This window comes from Beta vulgaris, chromosome 4, assembly GCF_026745355.1.
Source record: "Beta vulgaris subsp. vulgaris cultivar EL10 chromosome 4, EL10.2, whole genome shotgun sequence".
NCBI lineage: Eukaryota > Viridiplantae > Streptophyta > Magnoliopsida > Caryophyllales > Amaranthaceae > Beta > Beta vulgaris.
In genome coordinates, this window is record NC_079205.1 from 42,168,685 (window position 1) to 42,183,385 (window position 14,701).

Below are 14,701 nucleotides of genomic sequence, written 5' to 3' on the forward strand. Positions count from 1 at the left end.
AAAAAATAATGACGGCTTATATAGCCTAGTTGAAAAAGCGGACTCGGATATCGTGTTTATTTGTAAAATAATGACGGCTTATGACGTAGGCAGATTGGCGGAAAAGTTCGAAAAGGATTTGCGACAAAAAGCCTGAACTGTTTTGCGGAAAATGGGCCTACGGAGTCCGATTGACTATTGTGATACCTTTTCGGAAGCGGAACGACCCAACGAGTCAAACTCACTGCTATGCTGTGACATATAGGCTTTTTAGGCCATCCGGGTCCGTCCAAGGCCCGAAATCAGCTTTTTAATTATTTCCGAATTTAATTATTTCCTTAATTTCGTATTAGGGTTTTGTTTAACGTATTTAAACATTATTAGGTCAATGTTTGGAGGGAATTTTGACTTTTGATAATATCACATAGTTTATACTCTTTTCTGGTGGATTCCGGAGTTTTACAGATTTATCGCTTGTAAATCTGTGTGTTCTTGATTCGAGAATTGCGCTTGCTTTTCTCCATTGATTCCGACTGTGTCAGCTTATATAGCCAAGTTGAAAAAGCGGACTCGGATATCGTGTTCATTTGTTCCAAAAACTATCAAATATCATAAAGTTTTCCTATCAAATACGGATATCGGATTTTGCAAGTTCCGGATATCAGATGTCATATTTGGCATCTATTTCATATCGGATATCTGATCCGCACTCAACTCCACTTGAAGTTACGGTTCCTGAAGAATATGCAAATGTTGAACCTTATTCACCTATCACCTCGGATATCGGGTATCATATCACCTTCCTGTTCGTAAGTACTAAGTAGATGTGATCATTTACGGGCTTGGCCGAGATGTGGGCCGAGCCTAACCTTAAAATTTTTCTGACGAGCCCAATATGCCTAATACAAGCCCTTTTATGCGGTTTAACTACTTGTCCATGACCCGTCCCGATAAACAAGCAGGCTGGCCTAATGGGCCTATTAATACCTTTATTTTAAAAAAAATAAGTCTAGCTAATTTCCTTTAATATAGATAGATTAAAACATAATTTTGGTTAAAATCACAATGTAAGATAAAGAGAAAGTCAAAAAAATTCGTAAAAAAAAATTAGAGGCCGGCAAATTAAGTTGTAAAGTTAAGAATAAAGATAATTATGTATTACCAAAGCTATATTAGTGCAAATAAACTATATATTCCAAAAGATAAATCAACACTAAATTAGTAAGATTAAAAATTAAATTTCATAAAAAATAGATATTATGATAAACTGGCCGGGCGGGCTAGTCCGCGATATGTTTGAGGTTGTCCATATCCGCCCATTAATATTAGCTGGCCGGGCTTGGCCCGCCCATATAGAATTTTTTTTCAAAATATGTTGTCCAAACCCGCAACTTCAACGGACCAGTCTGGGCGGGATTAGCAGGCCGCCCCGCTCGTGAACGGCTCTAGTACTAAGTATAGAGATGCTCCTTTGAAAATGTCAGAAAGATTTAACAGCTTTCAGTACAATTGCTGTTCAATGAATGTGCAAAAATGAACACCTTGGAATTTGGATGCCCTACTCATCTACTTAAGCCTAGTTAGCTCATTTACAAACTATGTTGCATCTCCAAGAGAGACTAGGTTCAGCTGTAGAGCTGAACTATTACATGGTCATTCGATCAATAGAACCTGCACAACATTCGCACATTGCACAGCCGCAATCCAGTATTGCAGATAAACTAATGGTAGTTTTCGAGGCTATAATACATAAACAAAACATGAAACTCATTCAAAGTACAATCACCACAGCAAGAAAGTCATGAACCGCTTTCAGAGATTCCCGAAGAACCAGCAACATCCTCAATTCTCATGTTAGTTGCCATTTCTTCAACCAGTTTTCCCTTGTTAGCTGACTCGTTAACAACTTTATCCAACCTTTTTAGCCATCCATCATAGTCAACTGGATAAGGAGTTCCACAAAGGGTGTCCACGTAATCAGCAAATGCCTTCAGTATAGTAGAAACTTCACCGAGGTACCTCTGGATATGTCTCTTAGCCCAGCTCCTCTGCCTCCACTGCAGAGCAGATTCTATAGAATCTTGTTGCTGCATATTACCCCCACACAAGAAGTACAGTAAATAAACAAGGCTCTCTACATCAGATGAGGGGGAAAGCTTCCCATGTTGAAGAGCATGGGATGACGAGAAGAACAAATTCATTGCAGGGCCATCTCTCTCCTCCAAAACAGCCCGTCCCCATGATATCGGGACATAAAAGAAGCTACTGCTTGAGCCCTGAGCATCACTAACACGCACCACATTCTCAGGGCAAATATCACCATGCTGAACATTTGCCCTTTTTGCACTTCTCAAGGCTGCCAAACAATCTCGACAGCAACGGATCACCTCCTCGCAGGAAAAGGGCCCATCTTGAGAAACAATGGATGAAATAGGCTCCCCAATGGGAAATGTCACAAGAACTGGAGTTCCGCAAAGTGGATGATCACATTTCTCATTTGGGTTTTGCTTCTTACAACTACCTGGATGCAACATTTTTCCAGACGTGACAATTTCGGGTAAATATTTGCTCGAAATTCCTGCTTGCCTCAATATGTTTAAAACTTTGGTTTGCCTTTGTACTTGGTACCATAAACTCATATCTTCCCATGATGGTTCTAGTCTAGATGGATGAGCACCCATATATAAAGTTAACAACTGCGTGGGATTTTCTAGTGATATAGCACTATAACAAAAGGAATTTTCATCAATCAATGGTTCTTGTATTTGAAAGCTCTTTTCACCTTGTTGCTGATCTTCAACATGTATTATGTCACCCTCTTGAAGCATCAAGTGTGATGCTTGATGCATAATAGCTGGATTAATTTCATGCTCAAGTTCCACGATTTCTCTTTCACCTTGTGTGATATAGTCTTGAGAGGGATGCTTCCTGGCTTCAGTCTCCAGAAGATGACACTCTATTCTCCGTTTCTGAAGACGGAGGCAGTGATCTGATGCTAGTGAGGCTATTGATTTCCTTGGTGAACCACCAAATTGGACAATAGAGTAGAATGTTGCCAAGAGAAGCTGCAGGCATCCCAAGTCCCCCCAATTTGCATTTCCTAGTTTATTCCAGATTCTATCTACTGTAGAAACACTGACCTCTGAATGAATCTTCATCCATTCAGCCACTGCCTGATATGGATTGTCTATGTTGAGTTCAAGATGGCGAACATCTCCCGTTAACTTTACCACTGCTCCAAATTTAGAATCCATAACAAGTATATAAACAGAGTTATCATTAAACTCACAACGCTTGCTCAACTTTCTAGAAACAAGTATATGAAAGCCATAGAAAAGGGCTTCACTTAGAGCATTTAAAGAGATCCCCAATTTGTTTCCCAGCATTATATCAGGTTTGAATAACGAAAATTGAACTACTTGGTCCCAGTGAATATTTACGTCATTTTCTTCTCTTGCGATTAGAGCTGCACCACAAAGATCTGCAACTTTCCCCCTTGATATTGCTTTATCTAGAGTATAGAACCTTGATCGAGGATGACGAGCACAAGAAACAAGAAATGGCGAAGGAGAACTTTTATGCCAAAAGGTACGCCACAAACCATCAGCCATAGTGTGAAGGAAGTCTTCCAGAGCAAAAAATTCCTCCTCTTTCAGATCACTAGAGCTGTAAGCGGAGGTTGGCATTCGGAAAAGTTGCTGAAAAAAAGTTCCCTCCAGAGCAAAGTCAAGCTGGCGGAGTTCATCAATCTGAAAAGGCGAGTTAAATGAATATTGTTCACCATGGTTAGAATCTGTAAGAGAATTTTCCAAAATCCAATCCTCTAGGCTCTCAATAAAGAGTTCAGAGTCAACTAGGTTTCTTGCACAATCTTTGAGCGCCTTATAGACTCTTTTGGAGACCGGAGCAAACTTGTTAAGAGATGCCAAGCCAGAAGAACCCTTGCAGACTCCTGAAATTCATGTACCACATGTAGTGGATTACATAAGTGACAATCAAAAGAGAAAAAGAACTGAAACACCAAATAATGAAGCTCAAGTCCTCCTTGATAAAGAGTGATAGATAAAAGAAAATGAAAATACCAGGCTTTGGCTGTCTGAAACTTTCATCAAAGCTTTGTGTCGAGTGCAAATCCGGATCACTTTGTTGCAAACCTGAGGCATGTCACCTTGTTCAGGCACTAAGAAGAAGTAAATAATTGTTGGATGACAAAAAATACTTAGGTACTGACCAGTCTTAGATTTCCTGAAATTTCCATCCATACCGTGTGCAGGTGAAGTGTCATCTTCTCCAAAGACTGCAAGATGCCCTCAATAAGATTGTGGCATATGACATTTATTAGATTTTTTCGCCACATATGACCCTTTAGTATCTTTAACAGTAATAAGTATAATCCAGTTATTGGAAAAACAAATTGATGCAAATTCATTGTAATGATAGCATAAATAGGTACCACTACAGCAATCATACATATCCTTTATAGCACTGGCTACAACCACAGGAATCAGGATAAATCTATGTTCTTAAAAAAGCAGCAATAGATAAAACTTTATGTAGGTACTAAATGCAAGAATCTGCATAGTTCAAATAACAATTCCATTCATAACATGCAACTACTGGTAAATGAGAAGGCACAGGCATAAGCCTTCTTGTGTAAACTGGATGTGTATGGTTAATGTACCAAAAGAGCTACTAATTCTATAACTGATATTGCTGAAGCAGTCATATTTGCAATAGCATGTTTTAATAAAAAAGAGAAATTGAAAAGAAAGAAAAAAGAGCTTTTCAATGTTTGGTTCAAGTAATCAATAACCACATAGAAATTGGTAGTAAAGGGAAGAAAGTGACTGAAAATAATTCTTTACACAACTCCCACTTTCCTTTCATGGATTTCATCACAAGACATAAGTTAGTGGAACTTGGACAAAAAGAAAAAAAAGAAAATTCTGATAGTTTCCTTTCAAGTTCTCTATGATTAGCTAATGAAACAAAATAAAAACTTACGATTTCTACCAGAACAACTAAACAACAGAAATGTCATTTTCATTCCTTTACTTTCTCTTTCCTTCTCCTCCTTTCGCTTTGTTTCCTTTCCTCTCTAATCTCGTGAAAAACCTTCCTATAAGCTGCTTAGATTTTGGATCGACATTGTATATAGGAGTCCAATTGAGTATGCTTTCTAGGCTTAAGACTATTAGATGTTGGTTTTTCAAAATGTACAGGCCACGATTCCGCTAGCCAGTAGTTCAGGATATAAAAATAGTTATTCGCTTTTGTTTTAGTGCTGGACCATTGCACATAATATAAGGCCTCTTAGACAGCGTTTGTATAAGGTGTGCTTATGGTTACTCAGATCATATTCAAATCGTAAGTGATCTCAGTGTATGTAGTTGTCAATACTGGGGCTTTTGTGCTCATGTCGTACAAAGAATGTTGGCATCAGCAAATTCATTTCTTAACATTGATGATAATAAACCTCCATAATATGCAGTTAAAATAGCTGAGTGATGAAATAGAATAATTCAAGTGATAGTTGCCTTTTATGAAGCACTTTTTTATATTCCAAGAAGCTCATTATAGCTTGACCATTGGAAAGATTATGAGGTGTGTCATTCGTCTTAGTTAACAAGAATTAAGTACAATATTATAAGATCAACGAAAAACATAAGAAAACGAGAATGCATACAAGCCAACATGAGCAACCTTTAGAATAATACGAACCAGATGTAGACTTTCTGAAACTGTCAGAGAGACTTTGCCCAGTAGATGAGTCGAAATCATTCTGTTGAAAACCTGAGTGATGTTAATCATAGAAATTTTACATAAATCAAGATGCATTAACCAAAGAAGAAAATTGTTATACAGGTAATAGAGTAGCAATAAAAAATATTTCAAATGTCTGAATTAGGGAATATATTGTGCGGATAAGGGTGATGGAAATATCCCTGAGCATAGCAGCATATCCATGCACTGCCAATATGAGTTGGCATAAGCACACTATATAGTCATAAGTACACGTTTGAGTAAGATATGGCGATCTCAGTTATAGTAGTTCAGCTTGTTGAATGCTACTTCATAGGTACTCGGGGCTTGGATTTTGTCCGTTGAGCATTTTATGATATGGTAGCAGAGAGTGGTATAACAAAAAGGAATTAAGAAATACTAATACTTAAAATCAGCGACCAACGTGGTAAGGTCCAAGATCAACTGACAGACCTCCTATGTCATCCATGTCTTATAAATTCATATCATCATATGCCACATTGTAGCAGAATACACAGAGCTCTTGTTGTGAATAGCATTAATGTTACCAAGGGCTCTTGTTTATCTGAACCCTAAATAGCCAAATAGGTCAATATATGATAATTGTGGACCAACCATTGTAGCTTACAATCTTCATAATGTCATACTACTGGTTATACAAACCATCAGTTTTTGGATTTGTATGTATAACAGTGTACCACCAGTCCACCCTATCGTACTAAATGCAGCAACTCAACAATTTATTCAAAATTGCCAAAATGAACAAAATTCAAGCTCAATATATGTTTGCATTCACACCAATGATGCTCCACAGGCCTTAGGATCCTCAACCCTCAGTTGAAGATGAAGCACTTCTTACATCATTCTCTTTTATATTCTAGCTCTGGCCCATAATGCCATAATAATAGCCACATGTCCCAACCTGATAGATTTATCCACATGTCCCAAATCAAACGGTGGCTTAAGGTCATACCTATTAGTTTTGGAGGAAAACGTTTTCCATGTAAAACGATGTTCCCCAGTTTCCGTTGTTTGGTTGGACAAGGGATTTAAAAAGGAAAGCTAAGCTGGAAAAGAGTTATCCACCTTTTGTAAACATTTTCCTCCAAAATGTGAAGCAAAACTATTTTCCTCCAGTATCTCATTCCCAACAAAAGAAAACTAATATTCATTCCAGAAAATGTTTTCCATGGAAAATGTTTTCCATTAAACCAAATGAACCCTAACTCAAATGCGTCCATTTAGAGACAGCAGGAGTACTTAACAAGTCGATTCTCTCCATTTTCTTCAAAACCGTAGATGTTCCATATCTTAGATTAATGGCTTGAACGCGGAAAGGAGGAAAGGGCAGGGGGAGGGGGTTCTATATTGATATTTCTGCTAGCTTAGCTATCATTAACTAAAGATACGAAATGAAGGAAAAGAAATGGGAGCATCCTAATACCACAATTTCATGCCAAAATTCAACATAAGGGTTGCTCAATTATCAAACTCTAAAAATGGCAGAAAGATGCAACCATATCCATTTAATTCCCTCAACCTTAAATGGTTCCTCAAAGCAACAAAACCTTAAATTCCACACATTGCAAACAAAATTCAAGCCAATGCTCAAAATAAAACTTTAAATCAATGCACTCCATATTTCTACCAATTTTTGTGTTCATTACTCTATTAAATGCAAAACTGACAGAAAAAAAAACACACAATCTTACTAACTGTAAATTCTATCAAGCAAAAGAAAGACATTAAAGAAGAAGAGCAAACATCAACTCACCTAATCTCATTGCTGATATACAACAAAATCAGTTTCCAGAATCAGTAATTAAGACAACTCTAACGCCACAAATTCCTGCATTATTCAACAAAATTTATCATCATGTCTACCATACTAAATCTACTATTACACTATAAAATTAGAGAAAAAGATAGAACCATTTTTCTCCAACCAATCTCATTTGGGTATAGAGAAAACAAAAAAAAAAAAGGAAAGAGCGAGAAAACTTACTAAAGGTAGCAGCTTTTTTGGAAATCAGGACCACCACCATCAAATGCAGGTGAATTTAAGCAAAATTTGAAAAATTAAAAACCACCCATTATTCAATTTCAAGTTGATAATGCTCTCTACTACTAAAATCTAAGAAAACCCAGAAAAATTTTCATGGGTTTTCTCCAATTTTGGCAGTTTTTTTGGTTAATTGTTCATGTGAAGCTCTCTAGTAGTGAAGAAAAAGATGGGGATTGTTAGAATTCCTACTCCCCAGAAAAAAGTAATTAATAATAAAGATAATAATAATAATAATAATAATAATAAAGAAGAAAAAAACAACAACACACATGGAAGATACTACTTATTTCAACTCCATTATGACAGACATCTCGTGCTCTACAAAAAACGAATTGTTTCTATCAAAGAAAAAGAAAGGAATTGTTGATTAATTAAATTTTCACAAAAAATAAAATAAAATAATAATCCTCGTAATTGATTTGGTTGTTGTTTTTCCTAATAAAAAAATTGACGCTATATAACGAGAAATTAAAGCTGTCGTGCCATACTAAAAGCTGAAAGTGGTCGGTTCCAGCAAAGCATTGACTGTGGGACCCACTCAGAATGATTTGACTGTATTGGGTATGGAAGTAGGGGTGTCTAAGGCTATGTTCAGTTCACCTTATTTTTGCTTATTTCAGATCTAATCAGATCAGATCAGATCAGATCAGATCAGATCAGAAAAAATAAGTTCAGATCAGATCAGATCAGAAAAAATAAGTTCAGATCAGATCAGATCAGAAAAAATAAGTTCAGATCAGATCAGATCAGATCAGATCAGATCAGATCAGACCAGATCAGATCAGATCAGTTCAGATCATATCATGCTTATATTTAAAAACTTATTATTATTAAATATCTTTCACTACATATTAATAAAAATTATAAATAATTGAATATTAATAAAGTACTCATTGAGACGAATCAAACAAGACCCCACATGACTATATTTTTTCTTATATATTGAGAAAAATCTAAAAGATTATCTCTTATTGTGAATAGTGTCAAGATTCTAAGTGACAAAGATAAAAAAAAATACAAAGAGGGTATTATTATTTACTAGTACATTTGTTCAAAAAAATTATTATTATTGTTGTTGTTGTACTTATTAATTATTAATATTGATAATTATTATTAATCTTGTTGTTACCATTATAAATGTCATTGTAATTATTATATTAAGTTATTTTGTTGTTATTAAATAATAGAAAATTAAAAGCTACGTGTTAAGAACATAAGATTGACGCAAAAATAAGAAATATATAAAATATGATATCTCAAATTCATGATAACGAAACTACTATGTTCGGATTACATTTCAAAATAAGCTAAGTGTGAGATACAAATTATAAATTTAGATTCGGTATACCTCTTCCTACCGAATTTCAAATCTCTCTAGCTATTTGAAGTTGCACGATATTTATTTATTTTTTGCTCAAGTCATAGTTGTTTGTATATCTTGTTCTATTTTATATGGAAAAAAAGAGTTCAGTTTGCCGACTTCTCAAGTGTGAAACTTTTTTTTAAGGGAAAGTGTGAAACATTGTATAAGTGCTCTTATAAAATAAAGACTTGAGTTATATAATTATTTTTAGTAATAATAATAATTATGATTATAATTATTATTGTTGTTCTTATAATAATGATAATAATAATAATTATTATTAATAATAAAGTTGTATAAAAGTTGTAATAGAAATAAAATGATAATAATAGTAACACTATAAAGAATATCTTATAATGTATTGCATAATAATGATTTACAAAGTAATAATATAATAGTAATAATATATTTTATAAAAGATAAGATCTTGTTGAAAAAATCAGATCAGATCAGATCAGATCAGATCAGATCAGATCAGATCAGATCAGAAAAAATAAGTTCAGATCAGATCAGATCAGAAAAAATAAGTTCAGATCAGATCAGATCAGAAAAAATAAGTTCAGATCAGATCAGATCAGATCAGATAAGTTCAGATCAGAAAATTTCAGGTGAACTGAACATAGCCTAAAAAACCGATCTAAAGATTGGTACTGTGGTAGCCATATTGAAAAAAATATTTTCACGATACAATTACACGTATAAAAATAACATGGTTGCTAGACAGTCCGATTACAGTTATAATTATGGTTATAGTTATGATTTTTGAGTAAACGTGTAATCGGAAAAATGAAATATAATTATTTTTTCTGTTTAATTATTATAAACCATTTTTCAACAATTACATTAATTTTAATATTTGTTACTAAGTAATAACAATTAGAGAAAAGTGAAAGTATTGTGTCAGACCGTCTGACACAATACATTTGGTCGGACGACCACTTCTCTCTCTGTTCATCCCTTCCACCTTTCCTACCTCTCTCTAACTATTCTGATTTCTCATCATCAACCTTCATTTTCTCTCTCCTTTCCTTCTTCCATTCCAGCAAAAACTCTTGTTCAACTTTCTTTACATAATTCCACTTATTGGTTTACACTTTTGCTCTGCCATAAACATCATAACCCAACTCAGTACCTAAAAGAAATGGAACACCATAACACCGTAAACACCATAACACCATAAATTGATGCAAATTTCTCAGTTGCTCAACTGTCAGATTTTGGGAACCATGTAGTCCAAGTGTTCGCGTCCAACACAACTACTCGCGAAAATGGACATCTAGATCTGTAGCCTCTAACAATGGCTTTCAAGTATCTACCATGGATGTTGAAGGTCATTGGTAACCAGATTGAGATTGAAGAACAAAGGAAGAGAAAGAGAAGTGAAAGGTGCGCAAAACATTGGAGATATTAAGAAGAGATTTAATTCATATGAATATATGATAATGAGATTGATGACGATGAATTGGTGATGATGATCGTAAATGGTGATGAATTGATTTTGTTGTCATTATTAATACAACATCTCTTCTGCAATTTAGGGGTAGTGTCTCACAATTTTGTTAAGCTGGCAGAAGAGGAATGAAGAAGAAGGAGAAAGTGAGAGAAAGCAGAGGTTAGTGTTTTGTTTTCTTTTCAGTTGGACTTTGTTTTCTTTCAGTTGGACTTTGTTTTCTTTCAGTTGGACTTTGTTTTCTTTCAGTTGGACTTTGTTTTCTTTCAGTTGGACTTTGTGTTTCTTTCAGTTGGACTTTGTTTTGTTTCAGTTGGACTTTGTTTTTTTCAGTTGGACTACCTGAAAAAAAACGAAGACTACCTGAAAAAGAATGAAGACTACCTAAAAAAGAATAAAGACCAACTGAAACCCAAAGTAAGTCTAACTGAAGTACAAAAACCAACTGAAAAAAAAAGAACTAACTGAAAACAAAATGAAGACTACCTGAAAAAAAATGAAGACTACCTGAAAAAAATTAAGACTACCTGAAAAAAAATTAAGACTAACTGAAAAAAAATTGGAACCACCTGAAAGTCGTCCGACCAAAGATTATGGTCGGACAAGTCCGACACAATACGTTCTCTAGAGAAAATATGTAATTGTTTGAAAATTTTAATACTAATATAAACACTATAACTAAGGAATGCAGTGAATTCTTAATGTTAGGTTATGTTTAATTCACCTTATTTTACTTGTTTCAGATCAGTTCATATCATACTTATATTCAAAAACTTAATATTTTTGTGTTGTTATTATTGTTATTGGTATATTATAATTATTGTTAACGTTATTATTTGTGTGGAAGCAGTCTAAAATTTTGTTTCATGGATATGCTTTGATGTCCGTAGGGTTGGGGGAAGATCGAGGGGGAGGGGTCCTTATGTTGCATTTCTAGTTGTAGTTGCACCGGCTATTTTCAGTCACATTTACGTGATCCTTGACTATAGGTTTATTTCAGTATTTGTTTGTGGTTGTCAATGGGTTCTTGTCATATAAAGGACAGGTCTGTGATATAGAATCCCCCTCAATGATCAAGAGAGATTTTTCCATAAACTTGTTTTACTTCCTTAATTATTGTTTAAAACATAAGTCTTCGTACTTTCACCTTAATTTTTCTTATCGGGACTTATCTGAACCTACTATAACTTGCATAGTCTTAATTGTCCTTGTAACACCCTGACAATTCTCTATTTTATAAAATACCTTTTTTTTCACAAAACATAGAGAATTACCAAAGTAATATTGCCCGTTTGATAATGTATTGGCTTATTCAAAATTTTGCAGCAACTTTGAAAACATAATTAAACTTAGTTAACCACAAAATCAACTCTAAAATCAAACCAAAGTCAAAGCAACATAAAAGTCAAACTAATAATACACTAAACCAAAAGTACTTAAGTATTAAAGAAGTTTAAACACAAGCTCTCCAAACGATTTCCCGAAACCCAATGATGCATTATCTTCAGACCTGAAATGGTCAATGCTTTATCGATCCTAAATGACAACTCACTAAATGGGTCTTTACAAGATGAATATTGTACAACAATGATCGACACACCGAAAAGCACGTAATCAGCAAAGCTGAGTACTTACACAATAAATAAAACATAGAGCCTAACATGATACTAAGAAGCATTAAATCAAAGATAAATTACAATATACAAAATATCATACTCATTATACTTGAACTTGACTCCACAAAACTAATAGATTAATTATAATAAATTGAATAGTCAATGGATAAAGTTGTCCAACCAAACCATGTCTTCAACATACAAGACAAAGTAACTCCGTACTCCTGCGACCAACGATATAGAGGTACTAATTAAATAAACGGTTTTTTAACCAAATATCCCCGACAAATTTAAAACTTCACCATGTACCCTCAATGTTTCAGAAATGCACCATATACCCATGAATTTCGAAAACTGTGCACCATATACCCTTTTCTAATTGTCGTTAACCCACCGTTCGCTTTATTTACGATTTTGCCATCATTAAGCTCTAACCCTAATCTAACCCTAACCCTTACTCTAATCCTACCCCTAAATCGTTCCCCTTACCCCAACCCCTCCCCCCACCGCCATTGCGCATCCGTTCACCGTTGGCCTCCTCCACCCCACGCGCGTCCGCTCACCGCCGGCTTCCCCCACACCCCCTGCACGTTCGTTCACCGTCGATTCCTCCACCCCCTGCGCGTTCGTTCACCATCGATTCCTCCACCCCCTCTTCGTTCACTGCTGGCCTCCCCCACCCCCTGCGTGAAAATCTGACCTACCCCCTCTTCATTGACTGTCGATTCCTCCACCCCCTGCGCGAAAATCCAACTCACCCCTTGCGCGAAAATCCAATCTGGTGTGGTGGCAGATGTGATGGTGAACGAAGATGGGGAGGGGGAGAAGGAGGGGTGATACGGTGGAGTGGAAAGCGAGGAGAGGGGGAAGAGGGATCATACGGCGGTGGAAGGGAGGGGGGATGCGGCGGTGGAGGTGGAGGGGGTGGGGTTGGGGTGGAGGGGTGGTGGGCTGGGTGGGTTAGGGTTTGGGGTAAGGGTAAGGGTATGGGTATGGGTATGGGTTTGGGTTTAAGATTAGGGTAAGGGTAAGGGTAAGGGTTAGATTAGGGTTAGGGTCAAATTAGAAATAGGGTTTAGGGTTAATAATGACAAAATCGTAAATAAAGCTAAAGGTGAGTTAACGTCGGTTAGGAAAAGGGTATATGATGCACATTTTTTTGAAATTCATGGGTATATGGTGCATAGTTTTCAAAATTCATGGGTATATGGTGCATTTTTGAAATATTGAGGGTATATGGTAAGTTTTTTAATTTGTCGGGGGTATTTGGTGAAAAAACCGTTAAATAAAAATAGGACACGATGATCAAACGGGTCCCAAGAAAATTCATGGGCTACCACCATATACTTCAACTCTCACTAGTCCAACAATTCAGATGTGCACAAGTCTAAAGTTTATTGTTATTCACTTTTCACTTTAAGTATCAATATTTTATTTGTTGTTCAGACTCATAGAAATAAGACAACCAACATAACCATCATGGATACACAAAATTCCAATTTTTATCTTAGGTATAAATGTTGTGATCATACAATTAAATAATCCAAGAATAATAAATCTCATTCATTAATTATAACGTTAATAACCATCCAACCTTTATTTGTTGACTTAAATCAACAATCAACCAACCTATCAATAGGTGAATATCCAACTTTATCAAACAAGGCCCATAGTCCTTATAAAGTAAATAATATAATAAAATCCAAGGGAACGACATGATACATTTCATGATCCAATAAATAATATATTTATTAATCTCTCATGTGAATTAATAAAATAAATATTCCCAACCTAAATGCTTGGATCAATCATCCATACAATCATATAATACTTCATCATAAAATATAAGCCACATATGAACTATAAAAAGTTCCCTACACATGAGACTGTATCAATCCTAATCTTAGGACATGATATTAGTCTAATAACACATAGGTATATACGTACCTTATGTAGACAAAATCAGAGGCCACTTTCTCAACCTTAGGAATCACTCAAAGTAAAGTCTCCGCCTACAATTATCAAAACATCCAAGTATTAATACTCTATAAAAATTACAACAACTTTACAGTACTTTAAACTCTCTTAAAAAGTGTTTTAAAACTCCCTTAAACATTAAAACTTCAACCTTTAATATGACATAATATAGTACTACCATACTAGTCATCATTTGATCATTTAAAATCTACCATAAGTATACTAATAAAAATTCCAGTAAGATATAACATCTTTAAAACTTTTTTAAACTTATTACTTTAACATAGCTATAAGGAAAATTTGACAAGGATAATCCCAACTTTCACAAGTCCTCTAAAAATAATTCCAACTTTGATTTATGTTATAATAATCTCAACTTTATGGGGTACCTTCTCAAAATAATCCGAACTATTAATTTTCTATATATTACGACCTAAAACAGACTAGTGTAGGCAAAAAAAGTGATAGTTCGGTTTATTTTGAGAAGA

General features: G+C 35.1%; 1 protein-coding gene and 1 long non-coding RNA gene across 5 annotated transcripts; one reads left to right on the forward strand and one right to left on the reverse strand.

The window, feature by feature from the left end:
- Positions 1-1,449: 1,449 nt before the first annotated feature.
- Positions 1,450-8,228, reverse strand: LOC104891188 (uncharacterized). 4 transcript variants are annotated; one of them, XM_010676845.4, is made up of 6 exons: positions 7,748-8,228; positions 7,517-7,591; positions 5,701-5,772; positions 4,211-4,276; positions 4,062-4,133; positions 1,450-3,931 (listed from the first exon to the last, which is right to left on the reverse strand). In XM_010676845.4, exons 2-6 carry the CDS (start codon positions 7,524-7,526, stop codon positions 1,779-1,781), a joined length of 2,373 nt encoding a protein of 790 aa, XP_010675147.2. In that variant the 5' UTR covers positions 7,527-7,591; positions 7,748-8,228; the 3' UTR covers positions 1,450-1,778. The 4 variants fall into 4 exon arrangements, with proteins under 4 accessions (XP_010675147.2, XP_010675146.2, XP_010675148.2 ...); XM_010676844.4 differs by having other exon boundaries at positions 5,683-5,772; XM_010676846.4 differs by having other exon boundaries at positions 5,701-5,761; positions 7,748-8,227.
- A 1,833-nt stretch (positions 8,229-10,061) lies between these two features.
- On the forward strand, positions 10,062-10,868 carry LOC130590986 (uncharacterized). The gene is made up of 2 exons (XR_008968870.1): positions 10,062-10,556; positions 10,709-10,868. It is a non-coding gene; the product is annotated as an uncharacterized LOC130590986 (long non-coding RNA).
- Positions 10,869-14,701: the final 3,833 nt, after the last annotated feature.

Excerpts from the sequence above, each read along its gene's own strand:
- LOC104891188 (XM_010676844.4), bottom strand. Across the intron at positions 4,134-4,210 it reads TTTCAGGAAATCTAAGACTG|GTTTGCAACAAAGTGATCCG; the intron begins GTCAGTACCTAA and ends GACATGCCTCAG. Across the intron at positions 3,932-4,061 it reads TTTCAGACAGCCAAAGCCTG|GAGTCTGCAAGGGTTCTTCT; the intron begins GTATTTTCATTT and ends CATGAATTTCAG.